Source organism: Petaurus breviceps, unplaced genomic scaffold, assembly GCF_028583685.1.
Source record: "Petaurus breviceps papuanus isolate PSGF00001 unplaced genomic scaffold, PetGlider_PUasm1.0 90849, whole genome shotgun sequence".
NCBI lineage: Eukaryota > Metazoa > Chordata > Mammalia > Diprotodontia > Petauridae > Petaurus > Petaurus breviceps.
This window is the reverse complement of record NW_027187361.1, coordinates 17,733,200-17,754,664: the sequence shown is the minus strand read 5'-3', so window position 1 is coordinate 17,754,664 and position 21,465 is coordinate 17,733,200. Positions and strand designations below refer to the sequence as shown.

At 40.1% G+C, this 21,465-nt stretch overlaps 2 protein-coding genes across 2 annotated transcripts in view; one reads left to right on the top strand and one right to left on the bottom strand.

Moving 5' to 3' along the window:
• Nucleotides 1-21,465, bottom strand: part of CYFIP1 (cytoplasmic FMR1 interacting protein 1) — a 174,961-nt gene that overhangs the window by 30,007 nt on the left and 123,489 nt on the right. Inside the window, exon 24 of the mRNA XM_069072936.1 lies at nucleotides 564-707. Coding sequence (XP_068929037.1) covers nucleotides 564-707 — 144 coding nt within the window. The remainder of the gene's footprint in view (nucleotides 1-563; nucleotides 708-21,465) is intronic.
• Nucleotides 7,739-13,213, top strand: LOC138149719 (fibronectin type III domain-containing protein 9-like). The gene is made up of 2 exons (XM_069072935.1): nucleotides 7,739-8,790; nucleotides 11,831-13,213. Exon 2 carries the CDS (start codon nucleotides 11,929-11,931, stop codon nucleotides 12,625-12,627), a length of 699 nt encoding a protein of 232 aa, XP_068929036.1. The 5' UTR covers nucleotides 7,739-8,790; nucleotides 11,831-11,928; the 3' UTR covers nucleotides 12,628-13,213.

Genomic DNA, 21,465 nt, shown 5'->3' with positions numbered 1-21,465 from the left:
AGGCGTTCCATCTTACTGACTGTATCAGCTAGAAATCCTAGTCACATGAGGAAAGAAAAATGGTGGGGAGGGTGGGGGAGAAAAATGAGAGGAAAATATTTTCTAAAAGTGATCTGTTTAAAATATTTCAATTTTCTCAGCAATAATTTTTCTACAATGCTTTGGTAGTAGGTAGTTTTTTATTTTTCAAATTGAACCCAACAACCAAAATATTAATAGTACTTTTATATTTGTACAGTACCTTTCTTTTTAAGGAAAAGAAGGCATGTGTGTGTGTGTAGTGCGTATGTGTTTAAATCAGACAAATCAATAAAAATAGCCTGGAACTATTCCTTCTTAGATTCTACATAGAGAAGATGGGTGGCAGTAATCCCAACAGGAGTTAAGATATCCATGAAGCTAAATTGTATCCATTCTTAAAAAAAAAAAAAAGTAGCAGAATCACAGTAGACAGAAGCAAAAACAGGATTATCAGACCTACATTTTCTTTCAACTTACATGAATTAAAATGTCCAGATAAAGGAAAAAGAACAGATGGGAGAAATATAAACTTGTAAATTTACCAGGCTCTTGACGACCTTCAGTAACTCTTCCATTACCACAGCAATGCCCTGATAGCCAAGAAGTCTGCAGATGACTTTAAAATGTGGAGGACCCACAAAGTTTCTGTAGTTGCTATAAATGCTGGAATAGGCCAAATTCAAAGCCTAGAGAATAGGAGAAAAAGAAGAGGAAAGGGGAAAATATTTCATTATAAATAACATCATGGCTTACCACTCAGTGAAAGTAATGTACAGCCCTTCATCTAAAGATGAAAACTAAATTCAAGAACATAATACATAGCACAAATATCAAATAAATTCTATTATAAGAGATTGCTTTAAAAAGTGTATGTCTTCAAAGTTTTTAATAAAAAGGAATAAAATAATGTTTTAAGCACAGATTCCCCAAATAGAATGCTAAGTAGAATTAAAGATTAATGTTTTCAAATGTTTTTAAAGAGGATTTTCATTAAAATAAATTAAAATGGCCTCTGTTCAAAGTGAAAAATTAGAATATAGTTATAGTTAATAGCTTGGGTGAGGATTTGGAAGTAGGGAGCTTCATTTTTTCACCACCTATATTTCCTGTGGTTTCCACTCACTTCCTGCCTTCTCTAAATAGTTATCATTAACACCCTTCTGCCCTTCCTGTGCTTGAATTTTTTATTCCAAATCAAGTGGGTTTTTTTTAATTATTAGGTATTAATTGGCTGATCAGAGCGCATGAATAGAAAACAGGGGAGGTCTAACTCCTGTTCAGCAGGAGTAAGAAGTAAATAAAGACTCAAAGAACACATATTCTGCCCAAGTCCTATATTCTAAGAAACTGGGTCAACACTATTCACTGTGATTTTCACACTATAAATTCATCATAATGTTATTTCCCTAAAAACACTGGTTGCAGAAGAATTCAAACATTCTTTGGACCAAAAGTTCACAAGTACTATTTAGTTTAAAACCAATACTGGAGTCAAATCTAAAGTCGTAGGGCTTTCTGATTAATCAGCTTAAAAAAATATTAACCTATTATACAGGCATAAGCAAATGAACTGGTTTCAGTACCAAGAAACTTTGCTATACAAGCCAAGTCCAGATTAGTGCAAATAATGAATTCCTTGAAGTGATTGCATGTATCTAAATTTGCACTATTTGAAACTGTATATAAAATATAGTCACTGGGTCCAGCCCAATGGAAATATGCAGTATAAAGTCAAATAATATGACCCCTTCAAGGGAATTTATTATTCACACTAATAGTGCTAATACTAGCTGTTCACATTTATGTAGTATTACTAGCCTTATTTTACAGATATGGAAACTGGTTCAGAGCAATGAAGTCACTTATTCACAGTCTGAGAGCTCGTAAGATTATAAAGTGGGATTCGAGCCCGGAGTCCTGACACCAAATCTGGTGTTCTTTCCTCCGAACCAGAGTTCTTCATCTGGGATTTACAGACCCTCGTGAAAGGGGCCTATGACCTAGGACGGCAAGAACAACATCTTTATTTTCTCTAAACTCTGAATAAAATTTAGCATTTTCTTTAATTATTTCAAAACATTATAATGAGAAGGGGTCCATGCCAAAGGTCCATAATTTACATGGAACCCCTCCCCCAACTCTGTGCCTATGAATTCAAGGGGAACCAGAGTGAACAGGAACTTCTTTATATTCCTGATGCCTGCCAATTTATGGCCCCCAGATGACTTCTAAGAAACAAGCAATACCTTTAGGCAAATTAAGTCAGGATCACACCTAGCCAGGATCATCACGTCCTGCTTTCTAGACCTAAAAATTAAAGGCATTTCTAATAGGCCCAAGTTCTTCTCTCCTACCAACATGACTGTCAGTCAGTCACACCAAGTAATAATGGATCAAAAATGGGACACTAATGTTCCTCTCCCCCACCCCTCTCCCCCCAGGTCTTCCCAATTCATGAGTCTCAAGGAGCAGTTTATATAAAATGGTTGTTTGGGTCAGGCACAGCGGTAAAAAGGTTAAGGGCTCCTTTGACTTTAATCATGTTTTAAAAAAAATCTCAGGGCCTATATCAAGCTTTTTCATCTAAAATAGTAAGTCTTTTAGGTTTGATTGTTTTTTTTTTTCAATGGTTAGGGGTAGTTAATTCCTAACACCTACAAAATATCCAGGAGAGTCAAAACTCTCTTAATTTTAAGGCCAAGAAATCTCATTTTGGGCACATCCATGTCTAAAAGAAGGTACGGACTGACTGAGTGTGGGTGTCAGCTCTTGTATCAGGGCAAGAGAGAACTTCTATCTGATGCGGGCACAGTCTTTGCACAGCTCCTTATATGAAGGGGAGCAGATTGCCAGTGTTTACAAGTTTGACAATGTGGCTTTGATTTACAAGTACAGCAAGAGCACAAAGGAATATGGGGTGCAGAAGCTTTGAAAGTAGATCCTAAGATGTGCCCACAGAATTTACCGTCTGCCCTTTTAATTTAGCTCAAGTAATTAAATTGGCTTTCTGTTTGTCTGACACAAATCATACATAAATGGCTGTGCTAGGACGGCTACAGGAAGAAACTAAGAAAAAAATGGAGGCGTCCCTCCACAGAAGGGCACAAGCATCCTGGGGTCCACTCATGCTGTCCTTCACTTTGGAAGCTGTGAGAGTGCCCTGATTCAGAAATGCAGAATCTCACGTGCTCGAAGTGACCCTAAAGACCTTCAAGTCCAACCCATACTTCCCCCATACACAAACACAAAGACCCTGCCTCAGACACTTACTAATTGTGTGACCCTGGGTAAGTCACTTAACCTCGATTGCCATCCCCCCCCCAAAAGAATAGTACAAGAGATTTTGTCAAATTACAAAAATCCAAGGGAATTATATTTACAACATTTTCTTGGTCTATCTCTAGTGACTGTCAAAAAAGGAAATAAGGTTAATTGTCTGCTTTGACTTGACGATCATTGCTTCCTTCTGTAGATATTCAACCACCCTTTTAATAATAATTTAGAATTTTTCCAGAAGAGAAGGAAAGAGAATATGCATTTTAAGGCACTTACTAATATGCCAACCTCTTTTATTGTCTCATTTGATCCAGAAGTCAAAGCCAAGTTCCGATATGAGAGAGAACTTAACAAAGTCATAGAAGACAGGGAGTGGGGAGGGGCAGGGAATTTGCACCCTGAGAACCATTTGCCTTAAAAATCTTGCAGGACCACGCCATGCTTTTATATTCATCTTCCATACCTGTCTTTTAAAAATCAACACTGGAAAATTTGGAACTCAAAATCTTGTGGAAGGGCATGGTGAAAACCAAAAATAAATTTATAGGAATTACAAAACAAAGAAAGAAAATCAAGGTTGGCTGGATTCCTAGTTCATCAGCTAGTCATCTTTTTAGATGATTCTCCCTTTCCTCCTCACAGCAATTGCTACCCTGTAGAATTCCAGTTGTTGGCATCCTACCTGTCGTTTCTTGGAAATAGACTCTTTAAGATCTACCGTGCCCATCAGACCAATTTCTTGCTTTCCTCTCGTTTTCTATTACAAATTCTAAAAGGATGTGTTTACACCCTCCCCCTCCCCCAACCAGGTTCTTATCACTGGACACGTGACTGCAACAACCTGGCTGTTCTTAAGGATCTTATTCAGAATAGAATTTCCCTTTGTTGTTTCCTCCACCTTTTGAAAGAATAAAATCACCATTAAGTCAAGGCTCCAAATCATAAGCTGATCCACTTATGGCCGAGGGAGAGTTCCAGCCAATATCTGAATAACTAAAGTCCCCCATCACTATCACTTCATACACCTCTGTGTCATGCTTATAATCTGTTTTCAAAACTCATCTACTTTCCCTTTCAGTCCAGGCAATCTGTGGTACACTCTGATGACAATGCTGCTTCTGTTCTTGCTGTTTTTCTCCACCCCAGGGCTCTCCAACATCCTCTAGTTCTTAAATTTTTCCTCATTAATACACAGCTTTTCAACATATAACGTCATTTGTCCCCTTCTCTCTATCCTGTTTCTTTTGAATCAGGTACCCCTGTAGACACACATTCCAGTCACTGATGTTAGTCTTGTGAGGTTGAGTGAGGTTGAGCTTTCCTTCCTTGCACAGGTTCTCTTATTTTTCCTGCTAGACATATTTGTAATTATTACTGGTTCCTTTCTTGGAGTTCATTCATCTGCCTTGAACTTCTAGATGTTCCTGCAGTTCTTCCCACACTATACACTTTCCTATGCTCCTGGGAGAAGAGATGGTCTTCTATGCTTGGATGGCAACTCCCACGAGACTGATGCATCTGTGTGCAAAACATAGTCATTCACAACCACAAGGATTTCTTTAAAATTCTAGAATTGGTCACTGGAGGATGAATGAAAAATGCATTGTATGGCAGAAAACACTATGAAATATATTAATTTTGCTTTCAGACTTACAGATGACACACAGTTGAGATGGATAGCTAACCCATGGGATGACAGGATCAGTATCTAAAAAGATCTTGTCAGACTAAACTTTAACAATAAGACTGTATCCACTTTAAAATCTCTCCGGAGCACTCAACTGAAAAGAAAAGCCTTTTTGGGGGATTTACAAGACACAAGACCAATGTACTCTGCCATAACTCCATTCCTGGCCAGGAACCTGTCATTTCTACATTTTAACCAAGGGCCCAGAAATCCAGATCCTATTCCCAGATACCAGTTTCTTAATTAACCACCCATTGCCCCAGGGTTGCCTTTTCTTCCTAAATCTATTGCCTTTGATGAGTGCTAGTGATAAAAATAACACTAATGCCCTTATGATCCATCTCAACCTGTTTGCCAGAAAGTTTGTATCTTTAACTGTGCTTTCTTCTGACTATATTTGTGCGCACATGAATGATACCTTAGATACAGAACCACTATCCTTAACCTTAGTGTCAGTACTTGGGTACAAACGGGTCCCATTTCTTCAACAACTACTCACAATTATACAGCAATTTAAGGTTATAATATTCTTTTTCACAACAATCTTGGGAGGTAGTTAAAGTAACAGCCCTGTTTTATAGGGAGACTCAGGTTAACTGACTCACCCACAGTTACACAATTATTATGTGCTGAAGCCAGGAATCCGTTATCTCCTAAACCAGGGGTGGGTGACCTGCGGCCTCAAAGCCATATATGGCTCTCTAGGTCCTCAAGTGCAGCCCCTTGACTGAATCCAAACTTTGACAAACAAAACTCCTTATTAAAAGGATTTGTTCTGTAAAACTTGGACTCAGTCAAAAAGTCGCACCCACGGACCTAGAAGGCTACATGTGGCCTTGGGGCCACAGGTTCTCCACCCCTGTTAAACCCAAGTCCTGCCACTGTACCTGCCCCTGGGAGAAGAGATGCTATTCTATACTTGAATGGCAACTCTAATGCAGCTGCTGTGGAGTGTGACATTTCACAATCTTAACACTTACTAGCCGTGTGACCTTGGGTAAGTCATTTGACCCCGATTAACTTAAGAAACTGAGGCAGGGGTAATAGTTTAGAAGGACAGAGATACGTGGAAAGATCAGAAGTCACAGTGAGATGAAGACTAGTATTAGGAGGAATAAGGCAGAGGGGAAAATGGAAAAATAGGAAATTAAGAATTCAAGATCTTAGAGGTGGCACAATTATGATGATATTACGATCTCAAGTTGATAATACCTGTGAGTAGCTGATGTAGAATAAATGATAGAGATCAAGAGAATTCAGAAGGCTGATGAAAAATGGGAAAAGAAGCATGGACATGGGGCGGCTAGGTGACACAGTGAATAGAGCACCAGCCCTGGAGTCAGGAGGACCTGAGTTCAAGTCCAACCTTAGATACTTAACCCTTACTAGCCGTGTGACCTTGGGTAAGTCACTTAACCCCAACTGCCCTGCCTTCCCCCCTCTAAAAAGAAAAAAAAAACAAGCAGTACGGCTTTTAGGAATAAAGAGATATTAATCCCCCTGTAATTTGTCCTGATCAGTCAACATCCAGGGTACTGTGTTCGGTTCTGGAAGTTACAGCTTAAAAAGGACATTGAGGAGAGCGATCAGGAGGGGAGGAGTGCAAAAGGGGTGAGAGGCTCTGAGTTCATGGCACATGAGGGTCAGCTGAAGAAACTAGAGATGTGTAGCCTGAAGAAGAAAAGACTCAGGGAAACACAACAGCTGTTTCAAATTTAGAGCAGACAGACGTCCAACAAGACCACTTCATTGTCCAGAGACACAATTTAATCTGCACAGAGGCCTTGGTCATGTACCTGGTAACAGTGGAGAGATAATGACACACACACACAAAACTTTCATAAACCCAACCATAACAGAGGCTTCAAGATTATGAGGAGCTACAAACAACAGGACCCTGGAAAAAAATTAAAGGCCTTTGATTAGAACATGAAAGATGACTGGAATCCTGAGTTTTATACACTACTGCTTAGAGGGAGCCACAGATGACAAATATTTTAATATTCTAATGGAGCTGGATGGTGGAAGTGGTTAGAAATGAGGCACTCACAAGAAGGAAAGACAGAGGTGAGCGGGGAGCAGAAAGGAGCGACAGGGAAACTACCTGAATGAATAAATTATGAAAACATAATTCAAATTCATCTTAAAACAAAGTTTCACTGCCAGGATCAGAGATGTGAACCAGATCGCTAAAACTGAATTAAGTTACTGGACACTAAACCAAACATTAATATTAACTTTTAAATGAAAAAACAATGAACCACAAATCATAGTGCGCTTTTTTTAAAGCCTAGTGAATACATTTTGAGCAAGATGACTTAACATGAACTAAAATATTCTCAATTAAATTAATGTTTTACTAAATCCAAGCCTGTGGTCAGCAGGTGTGGAGGTGGGATGAAAGGTGGAAGAAGGGTCTTATATGGGATGCGAGACTTGTTGGTTAAGAATGAACAAGTCAAAAAAAAAAAAAAGAATGAACAAGTCATCAAGACCTGAACATAGTCTTCAAAAAGAGGACAGATTTATTTCCTCCTTAGACACATCTCAGCTACCAATCACTGCAGAGCACATTACCTTGCATAGAATAGGGACTTAAATAGCTACTGACTACTTACAAAGTGTGAGGCATTGAAGAGTATGATATTTGGGGAAGTATTTCTTATCAATTCTGAACATGTCAAAAGGACTCCCTTTTTTCCCTAATAGATATAAAACAACAGGTTGGAAATACTCCAACATGATGTAATCTTTCAATGTAGTTTCACGTGATTTTTAGTTTCATTCATTTTATTCTTACAGATACTAGTCCTGCTTTCTAATCTATTAGAAATCTCAAATTACTTCCTCTTTTTGAACAAAAATCATTTCTACTATGTGCCATGGTGTTAATTTGATGCTCCAGAACTCTGTTGAAAACAAAATTAAGTATAGTATATAGTTAACTGTGTTCTTAAATGGCAAAGCTTTCAGCTCTCAATACCCTTCCTCCTTAATATTACAGTTTATCTGGTATAACACTCTTTGGCTTTTAAAAACTTGCATAATAAGTATGTATATTCATATTCCCTGTGAGTATTCTGCTTAAATGTCATATGCACAAAGCGACTGGAGAAGAGCCTAACCTAACGTTGGCTCAAACTGTAAGAAGGAATTACCAAATCAGAAATGCTGCAAATTGATCAGTTAAGAGGCTGAAACCGGTTACATGAAAGCTCAGATTGGCTTCATCAAGAAGTAGATTCCTTTAAAAAATAAAAGCCCTACTTAGCCTAAACCCTCTTGCCACCCCTCCCCCAGTTCCCACTCCCTTCTACACACACACACACACACACACACATCACCCAACCAAAAAAAAAAGACTCTTACTCTGCTGATGTCACCGAAGTGCTAACATCCTTCATTTGGATCCTTGCTGAACTAAGCTACACAATGTAATGGGAATACTCAAGGATGAGGGAGCTGTCCAAGAAGAAGCAAGAGAATGCCATCATTTTTGGTGGGGGTGGGAGGAGTGTGTATCTCATGATAACCACAGCAACTAGACTACTCAGGAACGACGTGCTCACAGATGAATACAAGTAGGGGACAGAGAAGCAGTATTACCTGGCATCTCTGGAAAATAAAGATGTGTCAGGCAACAAGAACTCAGTCTCCAGAGCCTGTAAAGATGATGATGGGCTTATAGGGCTGCTGGAAGGAATCCTCCCTGGCAGCAGGGACACAGAAAAGCTAGTCTTGGCTTTCCTTTCAAAAATTCAAACGCTGAAAAAAAATCTTTTCCAAAAGCACTGGATCCTTTTCAGGTGAGTACTGTTATTTTACTCAAACCTCTAGACGGCTTTTTGAGCATACTTATTTAAAGGACTAGCAATTAACTTTCTACAAACCATTTCCCAAATGACAAAAGTTTTAATTATTTAAAAACCTTTATCAAATTCTATGATTCTGCAAACTTAAGTTTCGGAAACAAAGGTAGTAAGAGATCATCTGGGTTTTTATAAGGGTCCTTCCACATATCAACTTTTTCTTCCATTTTAATTACTTTTATTGAACATAACTTATTTCATGGTTTTTCAATGTACATTATCCTTACCAAAACAGACATGCAAACCCAAATTAAAAGCAATTTTAAATCCTGAAGCAAACAGTTTTGGGAAAAATTTTAAACTGTGGGGTGATAGGTTAGATCAGATATTCTGAACCTGGGATCCTGCCCTTGGACAGATTGGGGGGTTTCTGAACTTGGATGGGAAAAAAAAATTACATCTTTATTTTCATTAACCATTGGTTCTTTTATTATCCTATGCATTTTATTTTACTGATTGAAAAACATCACCCTGAAAAGGGGTCCATAGGCTTCTCTACATTTCCAGAGCGGTTCTTGCCACACAAAAAAAAGTTTAAAAATCCTTGGCCTAAATATATAAATCTTTTTGCTAAATACTACAGGTTTGCATAATAATAATAATTTTAAAAAATTATACGACCTGAATCCTACAAGTGTGGTTTTTTTCCTCCTCTATCCCCCTCCCTAATCCTGGCTACCTTTTAAGTTTAGGGTGAAGGACCAAGATTGAGTAGAGATGTACTTAATTTGTCTATAAAGTTCAATTTGGTATACTGCATGCAAGAGTACACTTTTAAATCTTTTCTAATGACTGAATAAACAGTGAACTAAAAATGTAAAAACTTCACAAGGTTTTTAGGGTTGAAAAAATAGACTCCAAGTATTTAGAGAACTATTATACACCAAGAAATATATTTGGCTCACAATGTTATCTCCAGAAGCATATACCTAAAAGAATGAAGGGTTTTATGACCCTCTGAATATAAGCCCAATCCAAGCAAAACATCATTGCTAAAGTCTTTAATATCAGATATCTGACTCTTGGGCACTGTGGTGCCAACATCTGGCATTTCACATTTTTTCCTCGTTTCATTTTCAGTATTATATTCCTTATCCTTTGGCTTTCAGAAATTCTATCATCTTCATTAGCTACCTTTCACTGAGTTCTATGGAAACAGTATATTTCTCACTCACTGAATATCACGCAGAAAATATATCTACTTAATAGGTATTTTCTCTTTTTCTAAATATATAAATTTGAAAATCAACCATAACAAGGAGTTACTTTTTCTGCAGAAAAACAGACACCGAAGCACTGTGTTGTTCCTGTTAAGGGGATGATGAAATGGAAACAACACGTTGGGGAAGTTTTTTTAAGGGATGTCTCCTTAATGGTCACTCATTTTCATAAAATGCCACAATTTTTTAAAATTTATTTTATCAAGTCCCACTTAATTCCTCGCAACAAAAAACAAGTACTCACTGGGCTGAGGTGTAAGCTCCTACTAACCCCAAATTATTAGTTCTCTATAGGCAAAGATACGCCAGCAAAATGCTAAAAATATTAGCAAAAAAAAAATTAGATACATCTGATGTCAAGGAACTAGGTTGCAGGATAAAAATTATTCAGTTATGCAGATGCTGAGATGGTCTTACATTGCCATTCTGGGATTAAAACACTAGTCAAACCGAACTACTCAAATGTACACTATATCCATTAGGCTATAACTGATAGGTCTAAATCAAAAGATATCAGTGTGTCTGCCAGTGTGAGTCCAAGATCGATAATCACACTGCCAGAAAGAGGTCTTGATGTACGTTATCTATTCCCCAACATATATCAGCAAATATCAGATTTATACTTGTGTTTAACAACTCCACAAAATAAATTGGGATGAGCTTCATATGGACTCTAAAAGGCCTGTGAGTGTTGTCCAAATTAGGATGCTCTTGCAAACACAGCAGAATCCTAATTATGTTCAAGAAGTACAGATGATAGAAAACAATATTTTTAATAGAAACTGGGTTCCAGCATTTACATAAATGCTTTAAGACACACCCCTCATTCCTCAGCTTCTCTCTAGCCTTTATTTTACTTTACTGACAGAGACAAAAAGAGGATAGACACCATGAATGAGCCACAATTTGAATAATCAAGTTAGGTATTAAAAAAATGTAGTTTCCCCTTGCCATCACCTGGGGAAGTACATATAAACATAGTTAAGTATTTTTGTTACTTGTACAATTTATTCTTCTTATGGCAGCAGGTACCCGTTACAATCTTATGTTTTAACTGAGAGGCATCAGTTGGTGCCATGGGAGTAAAACATGGAGCAGGTATTTTCTCTCATTTTGATTAGGAAATATGCCTCTAGCAAGGGCATTGAAAGATCAGATCCATGCCCAGAGGGTGGCATCTTACAACCAAAGGCTCTCCGATGCTCCTCTGTGGTATTTTGAGTTAAAGAAATAACCAGGGAGAGGGGAGTTGTGGGAACCCAGAACTGAAGATTAAAAAAAGGGATTAAATGGGATTAAAAAAAATTCCACTATTACAAGATTTAGGATATTACAAGATAAAGGGACATATATCTAGATTTCGAGTTGGAAGAGACTTCAGAGGCGATCCAGTCTAGCCCCCTCACCTTCCAGTTAAGGAAACTGAGGTCCAGGGAAGTTACATGACTTGCCCAAAGTCAGTAAGGTAGCAATTTCCTTTCCAAAGTGGGTTTTGACCCCAAGGCCTCCAACCCAGAGCTAATATTCTGTCCAAGCAACAAATACTCATTGAGTGCCTACTATTTGCTGGGCACTGGGGCAGGCAGTGGACATGCACCCGCCTCACAATGGCCTACTCCACTGCCACGTCACTCTCAGTTCTCACCCACGAGCCTCGCCACAACCTTCACAAACAGGCATGTAAATAAGAGGCTGCACAACTACACAGAGCTATCCCTTAACATGCTCTCCTTACACTCCGCATTTTTCTTTCCCAGGGCTCACTCAGCATCTGGCTAAGGCTGATTTCTGCACTAAACTGAACAAGAGTTGGGTTTGTTTTTAAGGCAGCGCTTTTTTTTCAAGCAGCATCAGAATGGGAGTCATCGTGCAGAATGTAACGGGCAGCACGGCCATGGTGATGTGGCCGGTTGTGGCCAGCTGTGCCGACAGCTTCTACAGTATCATGTACCACCCCAACTGGGACAGCATGCTGTCTGGGTACTCAAGGAAGAGTTTTCAGAGGGAAGAGAGGGTACCTGCCAGCCAGTCCTCGTTTGTGATCGAGAACCTAACTCCACTGACCAAGTATATTCTCTGTGTGACCTGCCAGTCAGCAAACCCATCCAGTGACCAGTGCAGAATCTTTCAGACGAGGGAACAAGATCTATCATCCATCAGCAACAGGAAGAAAGACCTGGCCTTGGGGATCTGGCTCACCAGCAGCGTTCTGTTCCTCATCATCGCCGGCATTCTGCTCTACGGGTGCCTGAACATATGGTGCCGCAGGAGAAAAGAACCTCACAGGGGCCTAAACCGAATGCCACAACCAAGTAAGAGAGAGGGCTGCAGGAACAGCAGCAGCAGGGATCCGGGTGCGCTGGAGAAATCAAGCCAGCCGCTGGTCCCAAACCTTGAGGGCCAACAAGCAGATGAGGTCCAGCTCACAACAATCAAAGAAAATCTCTCCATTCACAGGGAAGCTCCTGTGCTGAAATGTAACCACCAGCAAGTGCTGTGGGTGACAGGCCAGCCGCCCCACGCTCCTCAGCTAGGAGGGGGAGTCGATTTGTAGACAGAGGGGCTGAAGAGCCCCAGTCAGCCATCAAATCACCAACAAATGTCTATCAAGTGCTTACTGTGCGTAAGGCGCTGGAGACACAAAGGCACAAAGGCTGGAGACACCATCCCTGCTTACGTCTTTAGCGGGGAAGACAAAAAGTGCATACACCATAAATGTAGTTAATAAATTTGACTCTGTCGTGTTGGGCTCTCACCTGTGTCCCAGTTTCTTCAGCTACAATGTGGGGTGATCATCTGTCCTTGACTACTTTAGAAGTGTGAGAGTAAGTGAAATAAAAGTAAAAATACTGTGAGATCTTCAGTAGGAAGGTGTAACATAAATCCATGCAAGAGATGCTTTTACCCGACTGTAGAAATGAGCCATTAAGAAACAAGAGGAACTTTAAATCCTGTGCCATGTATGGTTTCTAGTTGGTTACATCCTTCTCTGTGTTATTTTTCTTCACAGCCTAAGCTTTCATGTCCTGTAATGGTTTAAAAAAATTAAAAGTTTTTAAAGAGTTTGCTTAATTCAACTGATGTGTGGGGAAAGAAACCAAAAGAGCCTTCTGATTAGCAAAGGCTAGCACACCATTTTAATAAACAAATGTCTAAAAATATGAATGGTGAGGGGGTGGGAGGGAGAGAGGGGAAAATCAGAGGTATTTTGCTCAAGAACCACACAACCAGCTGTGTTGACAGCCTCTACAGAATGATGTGGATGTGTGACATGTCGCTGGTGTGTCAGCATTCTTTGCATCCTGCCAACAACATGGAATTTTGATTCAGCCATAACAATAAGTCCATCAGGGACCCATACTCAAAGCTAGCCTTTATGTTCTGAAAGGATAACCTCCGTAAGTAAGCCCAGGGTCACATCTTCATGCCATTAAGAGGCACTAGATGGGCCTTAGTATTACCACCATTATTCAAGGAAAGGAAAAGTTGGAAAATGATGAATCATTCTGTTGAAAACTTGAGCTCCAAATACTGACACAAATGTCCAGACATCTATACCATGCCATGTGGGAAGGTGAGAGAGGGAAAGAGGGAGGGAGGAAGGGAGGAAGGGGAGGGAGGGAGGGAGGAAGAGAGGAAGGGGAGGGAGGGAGGGAGGAAGGAAGGAAGGAAGAAGGAAGGAAGGAAGGAAGGAAGGAAGGAAGGAAGGAAGGAAGGAAGGAAGGAAGGAAGGAAGGAAGGAAAGAAGGAAGGAAGGAAGGAAGGAAGGAAGGAAGGAAGGAAGGAAGGAAGGAAGGAAGGAAGGAAGAATTTATTAAGCACTTATGTACCGGTCACTGTTGTGCTAGTTTAAAGCAAAGTCTCTGAGACTTTGCTTTAAAGAGGCTCATAATCAACTTCAAGAGGCTCATAATCCAACCCAGCTGGAGTGGTGAGAAGTGAACAGTCAAAACCTAGTTACCTGGGGCAATGCATTCTTAAAAGAAGGCCTTTTCAAACCATGTAAGTTGAAACGTTAAATCTATGAAAAACTTGAGAAAAATTGTTTCATGAAACAGACACTACACACACCTACATACATATACGCTATATATTCTACATATAGCTTTTGTACTGAGCCTGTGATTTCACTGGATTAGTGAACTCCAAGGAGGCAAACCCCTTTTACCTTCCAAGGGACAGCTGCACTAACCTTTCAGTCTAAAATGTTAAGAGTTCAAAGCACTGAGAGGTTAAAGTGTCTATCCCAGTTTGGGTGAAAGGCACATCTTTCTTTCTGGCTCTGGGGCTGGCTCTCTACCCATTACACCACACTGACTCTGTAACAGAATGTACAACAGTCTTATTAAAATCTTTTTTTCTCAAACTGGAGATGAGTTCAAGGAGTTAAGAAAGGCTTGAAGAGGTAGCAGAAAAACCACATGAAGGGGCAGGTGACAGAGACAAGTTCTGACTACTTTGCAATTTGAGAACCAGCCCCAAACGTCTTTGTCAAACCAAAGAAAAAGCAAAGTCTTCTTTTGAAAAGTGACACCCAAGGGGAAAAAAGCCCCACTTCCTTTAAAAATATATGGTCTTGGGGCGGCCAGGTAGCACAATGAGTAAGAGCACCAGCCCCAGAGTTGGGATGACCTGGGGATTGAATCCCGGGCTCAGGCACTTATTACCCACCCAGAAACACCTGGTCGTGTAACCTTCAGCAAGTTACTTAACCCCAATTGCTTAGGGGCGGCCAGGTGGCACAGCGAGTAAGAGCACCGGCCCCAGTGTCAGGATGACCTGGGGATCAAATCTGGGCTCAGATACTCAGCACCACACCCAGAAATAACTGGCCGTGTAAGCCTGAGCAAGTTACTTAACCCCGATTGCTTATAAAAAAAATATATATATATATATATATGGTCTTCTCTGCCCCCATTCTTGGCTAAAACAGAAATCATTTATACTTTTGTTCAAAATAATTCAGTCATATCATCAGATTGCCTAATATGTACACAAGGTATAAGAATGAAGAGTTTTGACTGGGCGAGTTAATTTTGAATAATGGGACACCTGCACAAAATTACACCCTATATATATATATATATATATATATATGTATTTTTTTTTAAAGGAAATGTTTGGGGTGGCTAGGTGGCACAGAGAATAGAGCACTGGCCCTGGAGTCAGGAAGACTCACCTTCCTGAGTTCAAATCCGGCCTCAGACACTTAATAGCTGTGTGACCTTGGGCAAGTCGCTTAACCCCAATTGCCCTGCCCTCTCCCCTCCAAAAAGAAAGGAAAGAAAAAAGGAATGTTGAACTATTAACATAGCACCTTTTCACTTAACTGTTAGTTAACTCTAGATCCTATTTAAATTACTGTAGATACAACATTATCTCTAATCCAAGTGTGCAGAATTCTACTAAGAGAGGAAACATGGCCCTGTGGATTTGGAATCAGAAGAGCGAGGTTTGACTGCCACACTAACACTTCCTAGTTGTCTGTCCCTGGGCAGATTATCATCTCTGAGGCCTCAGATTCCACATCTGTAAAACAGGTGTAGTAACGGCACCTCTCCAAAAGGGCTGCTGTGAAGGTCAAAGGAGAGAATGCACGTAAAGGGCTTTAAACTCTGAAGTCTGAGTTGTTATCCCTTCACAGCTCCAAGGCTGGCTTTTAAGTCCCAGCACTAAACACAAATCTCAAAGATGGGTTACTGGCATTCTCTGTAGATTTACCACTTCAAAGATTTTAATTTTACAGTGATGTGGTCATAAACCACAATTAAACACTGATGGGAATGCTTGTCTTAGCTTGAATCACTGAAAGTCCCCCCCTCCCAAATTCTGAGGAACTCTCTTAGAAACAATGGATTCTCACCAAGAAAGTCACAACTTCGGTAAACCAAAGACTAACAAGTACAGTAAAACTGCCCTGGACGTCTTCCAGGAACTGAAGGAGTTTACACTGTGCCAAGTAAGCTTTTCATGCATTTACCTGATACCTATGCAATGACCAAACCCCAAAGGGGCACCTTTAAGATGCAGGTGTGACAAAAGTGCAGAACGACATCATGTGTGTGCAGTGTGACACTGGGGCATCCGCACAATTTTCAGATTGTTCAGTCATTGAGAAATAAGGAGTTCGGGTCAAATCTGACTTGGGCATCCAGTAGAGAGAACCGTTTAAGCCTATTTCTGGGCTTGACAATCTCTGGTGTTATGCACTTTGGTAAAACTGGAAGAGATCCCGGTAGGATCTATATTAATATTGCACAATAAAAGCAAACACCAAGTTGCAAGTTATACAATACAGGAAGGAAAGGAACACATATCAGGCACCATAGTAGGTACTTTACAATCATCTCATTTGATTCTCACGACAATCCTGTAAGTGGGCCTATCTCCATTCTAGAGCTGAAGAAACAGAGGTTTAGTGACTAACCCAGGGTCACACAGCTAAGCATGAGGCTTCATTTGAACACAGCTCCTTCTGACTCTAGACTTCATACTCTAACCCTTGAGCCGACAGCTGCCTATGAGAAAAGGTGACAATAACAATGGATTTGTGTATTATCACCCCCCCTTTACAAAGATAAAATACCTAACCTCTAGTTGTGATTAAATTTCACTTTTCCTCAGATAGAGTCTTAATCCATAAAACAATGTTTTCTTCTGCTTAAAATAATAGAACTGGAGGGAGATTTTGAGAGATTCTTTTCTGGATTTTACCCTTGAGCAGAAAAGTGCCAGATGGATTTTCCCAGGAATAATTGTAAACTAATACAAAAATAATCCTGACTTAGCTTAAAATGATCAATTTTATAACCAGGAGCAGAGGAAGATGCGACTATGACATGATTCGGGGATTTCTGTAGATGGCAAGTTTGATAAACCAAGATTGTGATCTCTCCCAAAGCTAAGAGGATCTTAGAAAGCCTCTAGAAGCATATTCTAACACCAAGGAGACAACTGCCTACCACACCCTGACCCAATCAGATCACATCTGGAATACTGTGTTCAGCTCTGGGTGACAATCAGACCAAAAGCAGTGATTGCTACCTGCTGAGCACTGTGGGTATCCCTAATCCCCCTCATTAAGCCCCTTCAAAAGTTCTTCAAAATGACTGAAGACAGCTATCATGACCACCCCGGGCCTTTTCTCTTCTCCACACAAATCATCTCAAGCTCTTTCAATTAACACTCATAATGTATGACCTTGAGAATTAAAGACTCCCACAAGATTTCATTTATTTTGGTGGCTGTTTGGGTCAGGGGGCTGCTAAGAAGACTTTTGTTGGGCTTATTCTTTTGGACTTTTGTGTAAGTCAAAATCATTTATGTGGCTACAAGTGTTAAACCTCAGTAAACTTGGCCTACATTTTTAGAGAATTGGGCCTAATGCCTCATGTACTAAACAAATGAATTAATACCCTTGCCTCAAATTGGGGATTTCATTTAGAAGAGGAATCATATCCCCACATAAAATCCTCTTCTAATTCCTCCTTGTGACATGGAGGTAAGCTCTGGGATCTCAAAAGCCATACCAGTGAACCATAAGCTTCTAAAAATTCCATTAAGTTCAGGACACTTTTAAGTATATGCCCAATTAATGCCATAAAGTGACCTATTACAAGAAAGGTAACAACTGGACTTAGAGAACGGAAACCCACAACAACAAAGCCACAAATCTCTTGAAATAAGCAATCGTGCAGAACAGAACATCTGCACAGATGAAAGGAACTCCCTTGGAAATAAGACATTATCCCTTTGGAATGAGCCACGCTCCATTTAGGAAAAATCACCTCCTTTTAATGATCCAAGAAATCAATTTAAATGCAATGCCCGCTCTCTGCTAATGAATCTGATTCACAGCTGAGTGTTTTTGTGGCCATTCTGGCCATCCTTAAAGAGTGTGATTTACCCCCACCCAGCTCAACATCCTGTGCATCACCAAAGGCACAAAACAGAAAATCCTGTTACCCAGTTGCTGTTGAAAATGTGTCAGACTGTTCTGGTGTTGACTCACAGGACAATGCAGGAACGAGCCACGAGGACAAAAGAAAACAACCAAACCCATAAAAACAATAACAACAAAATCAGGAAAACATAAATTGCAAAAGTCCCGTCTGCTTTACAGAGATGCCACTTTTACTGTTGGCTGAGCAGAAAGAGTACAGTGGAATCAGATACACTGGGAAGAGGTTAGAAGAGTCCTGAGTTACAGATTAATTAGACAGCTAGACAGTGCAATGGAAAGATCTTAGTGCCTGGAAGTCAGGGAGACCTGAGTTCAAATCTGGTCTCAATTTACTAGCTGTGTGACCCTGGGCAAGTCACTTAAGCTCTGTTTATCTCAGTTTCCTTGATTGCACATGAGGGATTATAACAGCAACTACTTCCCAGGGATGTTGTAGGATTCCATTTCAATCACATTTGAAAAGTGCTTAGCACTGTGTCTGTCTCTTTGTTTCTCTCTCTCTCTCTCTCTCTCTCTCTCTCTCTCTCTCTCTCTCTCTCTCTCTCTCTCTGTGTCTCTCTGTGTCTCTCTGTCTCTGTCTCTCTCTCTGTCTCTGTCTCTCTCCAAACACTATTGATAATGAGGATGTAACCAAAATCTTTGGATCTCCATTCCCTCATCTATGAAATGAGGACACTGATGAAGTTATCACATTTCTTCAGGCTCTCACATCCTAACATTCTATGAGATCAGTGAGAAGAGAATGGGAAGGCAAAAAGCATGAATGGTTCTCTGTTATTTTAGAGAAGAGAAAAAAATTTGACTCTGCACATCCCGGAATATAAGGCACATGCAAATTATCCTTCCTACTCCATTTAAAAACAAAACAATCCAAAACCAAAAAAAGCCCTCCAAGTGCACTAGGCACAATAATAATGCCAACCTGACTCATCCCCCTTAAAAACTGCCAGCTAATAGGGATGGTGGACTAGGTATACCAGATTTTAATCTGTACTATAAAGCAGCAGTCATCAAAACTACTTGGTACTGGCTGAGGAATAGAGTAGTGGATCAATGGAATAGATTAAGCACACAAGACTCAGCAGTCAATGACTATAGTAATCTATTGTTTGATAAACAGAAAGACCCCAGTTTTGGGGATAAGAACTCACTATTTGACAAAAACTGCTGGGAAAACTGGAATATAGTATGGCAGAAACTGGGCATAGATCAATATCTAACACCATATACCAAAATCAAGTCTAAATGGGTGCATGATCTAGGTATAAAGGCTGATACTGTAAGCAATCTGGGAAAGCAAGGAATAGTTTACTTGTCAGATTTGTGGAGAGGGGAAGACTTTATGACCAAACAAGAATTAGAGGGCATTACAAAATGTAAAATGGATAATTTTGATTACATTAAATTGAAAAGCTTCTGTACAAACAAAGCCAATGTAACCAAGATTAGGAGGGAGGTGGAAAATTGGGAAAGAATTTTTACAGCCTATGTCTCTGACAAAGGACTCATTTCTAAAATATAGAGAAAACTGAGTCAAATCTATAAGAATATAAGTCATTCCCCAATTGATAAATGGTCAAAGGATATGAACAGGCAGTTTTCAGAGAAAGACATTAAAGATATCTATAAGCACATGAAGAAATGCTCTAAATCACTATTGATTAGAGAAATGCAAATCAAAACAACTCTGAGGTACCACATCTCACCAGTCAGATTGGCTAAGATGACAAAACAGGAAAATGACAAATGCTGGAGAGGATGTGGGCAAACTGGAACACTAATGCATTGTTGGTGGAGTTGTGAACTGATCTAACCATTCTGGAGAGCAATCTGGAATTATGCCCAAAGAGCTATAAGTAATTTCATACCCTTTGACCCAGCAATACCACTTTGGGTTGTATCCCAAAGAGATCATAGAAGTGGGAAAAAGACCCATATGTACAAAAATATTTGTAGCAGCTCTGTTTGTGGTGGCAAAGACTTGGAAATTAAAGGGGTGCCCATCAATTTGGGAATGGCTGAACAAGTTGTGGTATATGCATGTTATGGAATGCTATTGTGCTATAAGAAAGGAGGAGCAGATGGTCTTCATATTTACCTGGAGAGGTTTATACAAACTGATGCTGAGTGAGAAGAGTAGAACCAGGAGAAATCTGTACACAATTACAGACTCAAAGTATGTGTGATGACCAACTTTGATAGACTGGACTCTTCTCAGCAATGCAGGGTTATAAGTCAATCCCAAAAGACTCATGATGGAGAGAGATGTGTGCATGCAGAGAAAGAACTAGAAAGAACTAAGTTTATATCCAGGTGGAAGCAAAATACCTGATCTTTTTCTTTTTCTTGTTTGGTTTTGTTCCCTCTTTCCCACTGTTCATTCCATCTGATACAATCCTTCTTTAGAACCTGACTAATGCCTAATGTGGAAGTGTTTGCAGATCCTATACTTGAGTGTATGCTGCCATGGGGGGGGGGTGGAGAGAAAATCTGAAACTCAAGAATTGTGGTAATGAATCTTGTAAACTAAAAGTAAACAAATTAATAAAGACCAAAAAAATAAAAAAAAATTGCCAGCTAATCCTTACTTTCCTTGTATTTCAACTCACCATTAATCATGATTAGGTAAATCGAGGGGATATGAGGTGGTTTGGAGGAGTTTGCTATTGTTGTTTTAGTCACTGACAACATGTCAGCCAGAGAAGCATCTTCCTTCTGTAGCCACAAAATGAGACACACTGCGTATTTATTATCACCTAACTCTAGGTGTGAAGGTGCCAAACCAGTATACAGTGAAACCATCACCCTGCAGGCATGGGGAAACTAGAGCTGCCAGCATTCTGTTTAGCTCAAGGGCTGCTACTAAAATGGGAATTAGGAAGGGTCATGGTTAATAATGAAAAGATACAGGGGCAGCTAGGTGGCCCAGTGAATAGAGCACCAGCCCTGGAGTCAGGAGGACTGAGGTCAAGTCCGGCCTCAGACACTTAACATTTACTAGCCGTGTGACCTTGGGCAAGTCACCTAATCCCAAGTGCCTTGCTTTCCCCCTTCCAAAAAGTGAAAAAAGAAAGAAAAGATACAGCAGACACCAATCACCTAAGTACCCAGAAGTTAGGAACCCTCGGGGTATCTATTCCTGAATCCAGAAGCAAACAAGCAGTTCAGAGAGGCAAAGTCCCTGTCGCAGCCACAGCTGAACACCATGGTTTAGCTCGCTGTGCTGCTGGTATCACTGGATGCACAGTAGCAAAGAGGGCTAGACGTGAGATCGAAGGCCATGAAGTCAGCTGTGCTTGCCTCGGTTTCCTCAGCTATAAAGTACCCACCTCCCAAGACTGATGGGAGAATCAAAGGAGATAAAGATATCTGTGAAAGCACTTAGCACAGGTGGTAGTAGTAGTAATTGCTGTTCAAACCCTAGCACTG

Bases quoted from the DNA above. Each gene is read 5' to 3' on its own strand.
- LOC138149719 (XM_069072935.1), top strand. From the start codon at position 11,929: ATGGGAGTCATCGTGCAGAATGTAACGGGCAGCACGGCCATGGTGATG.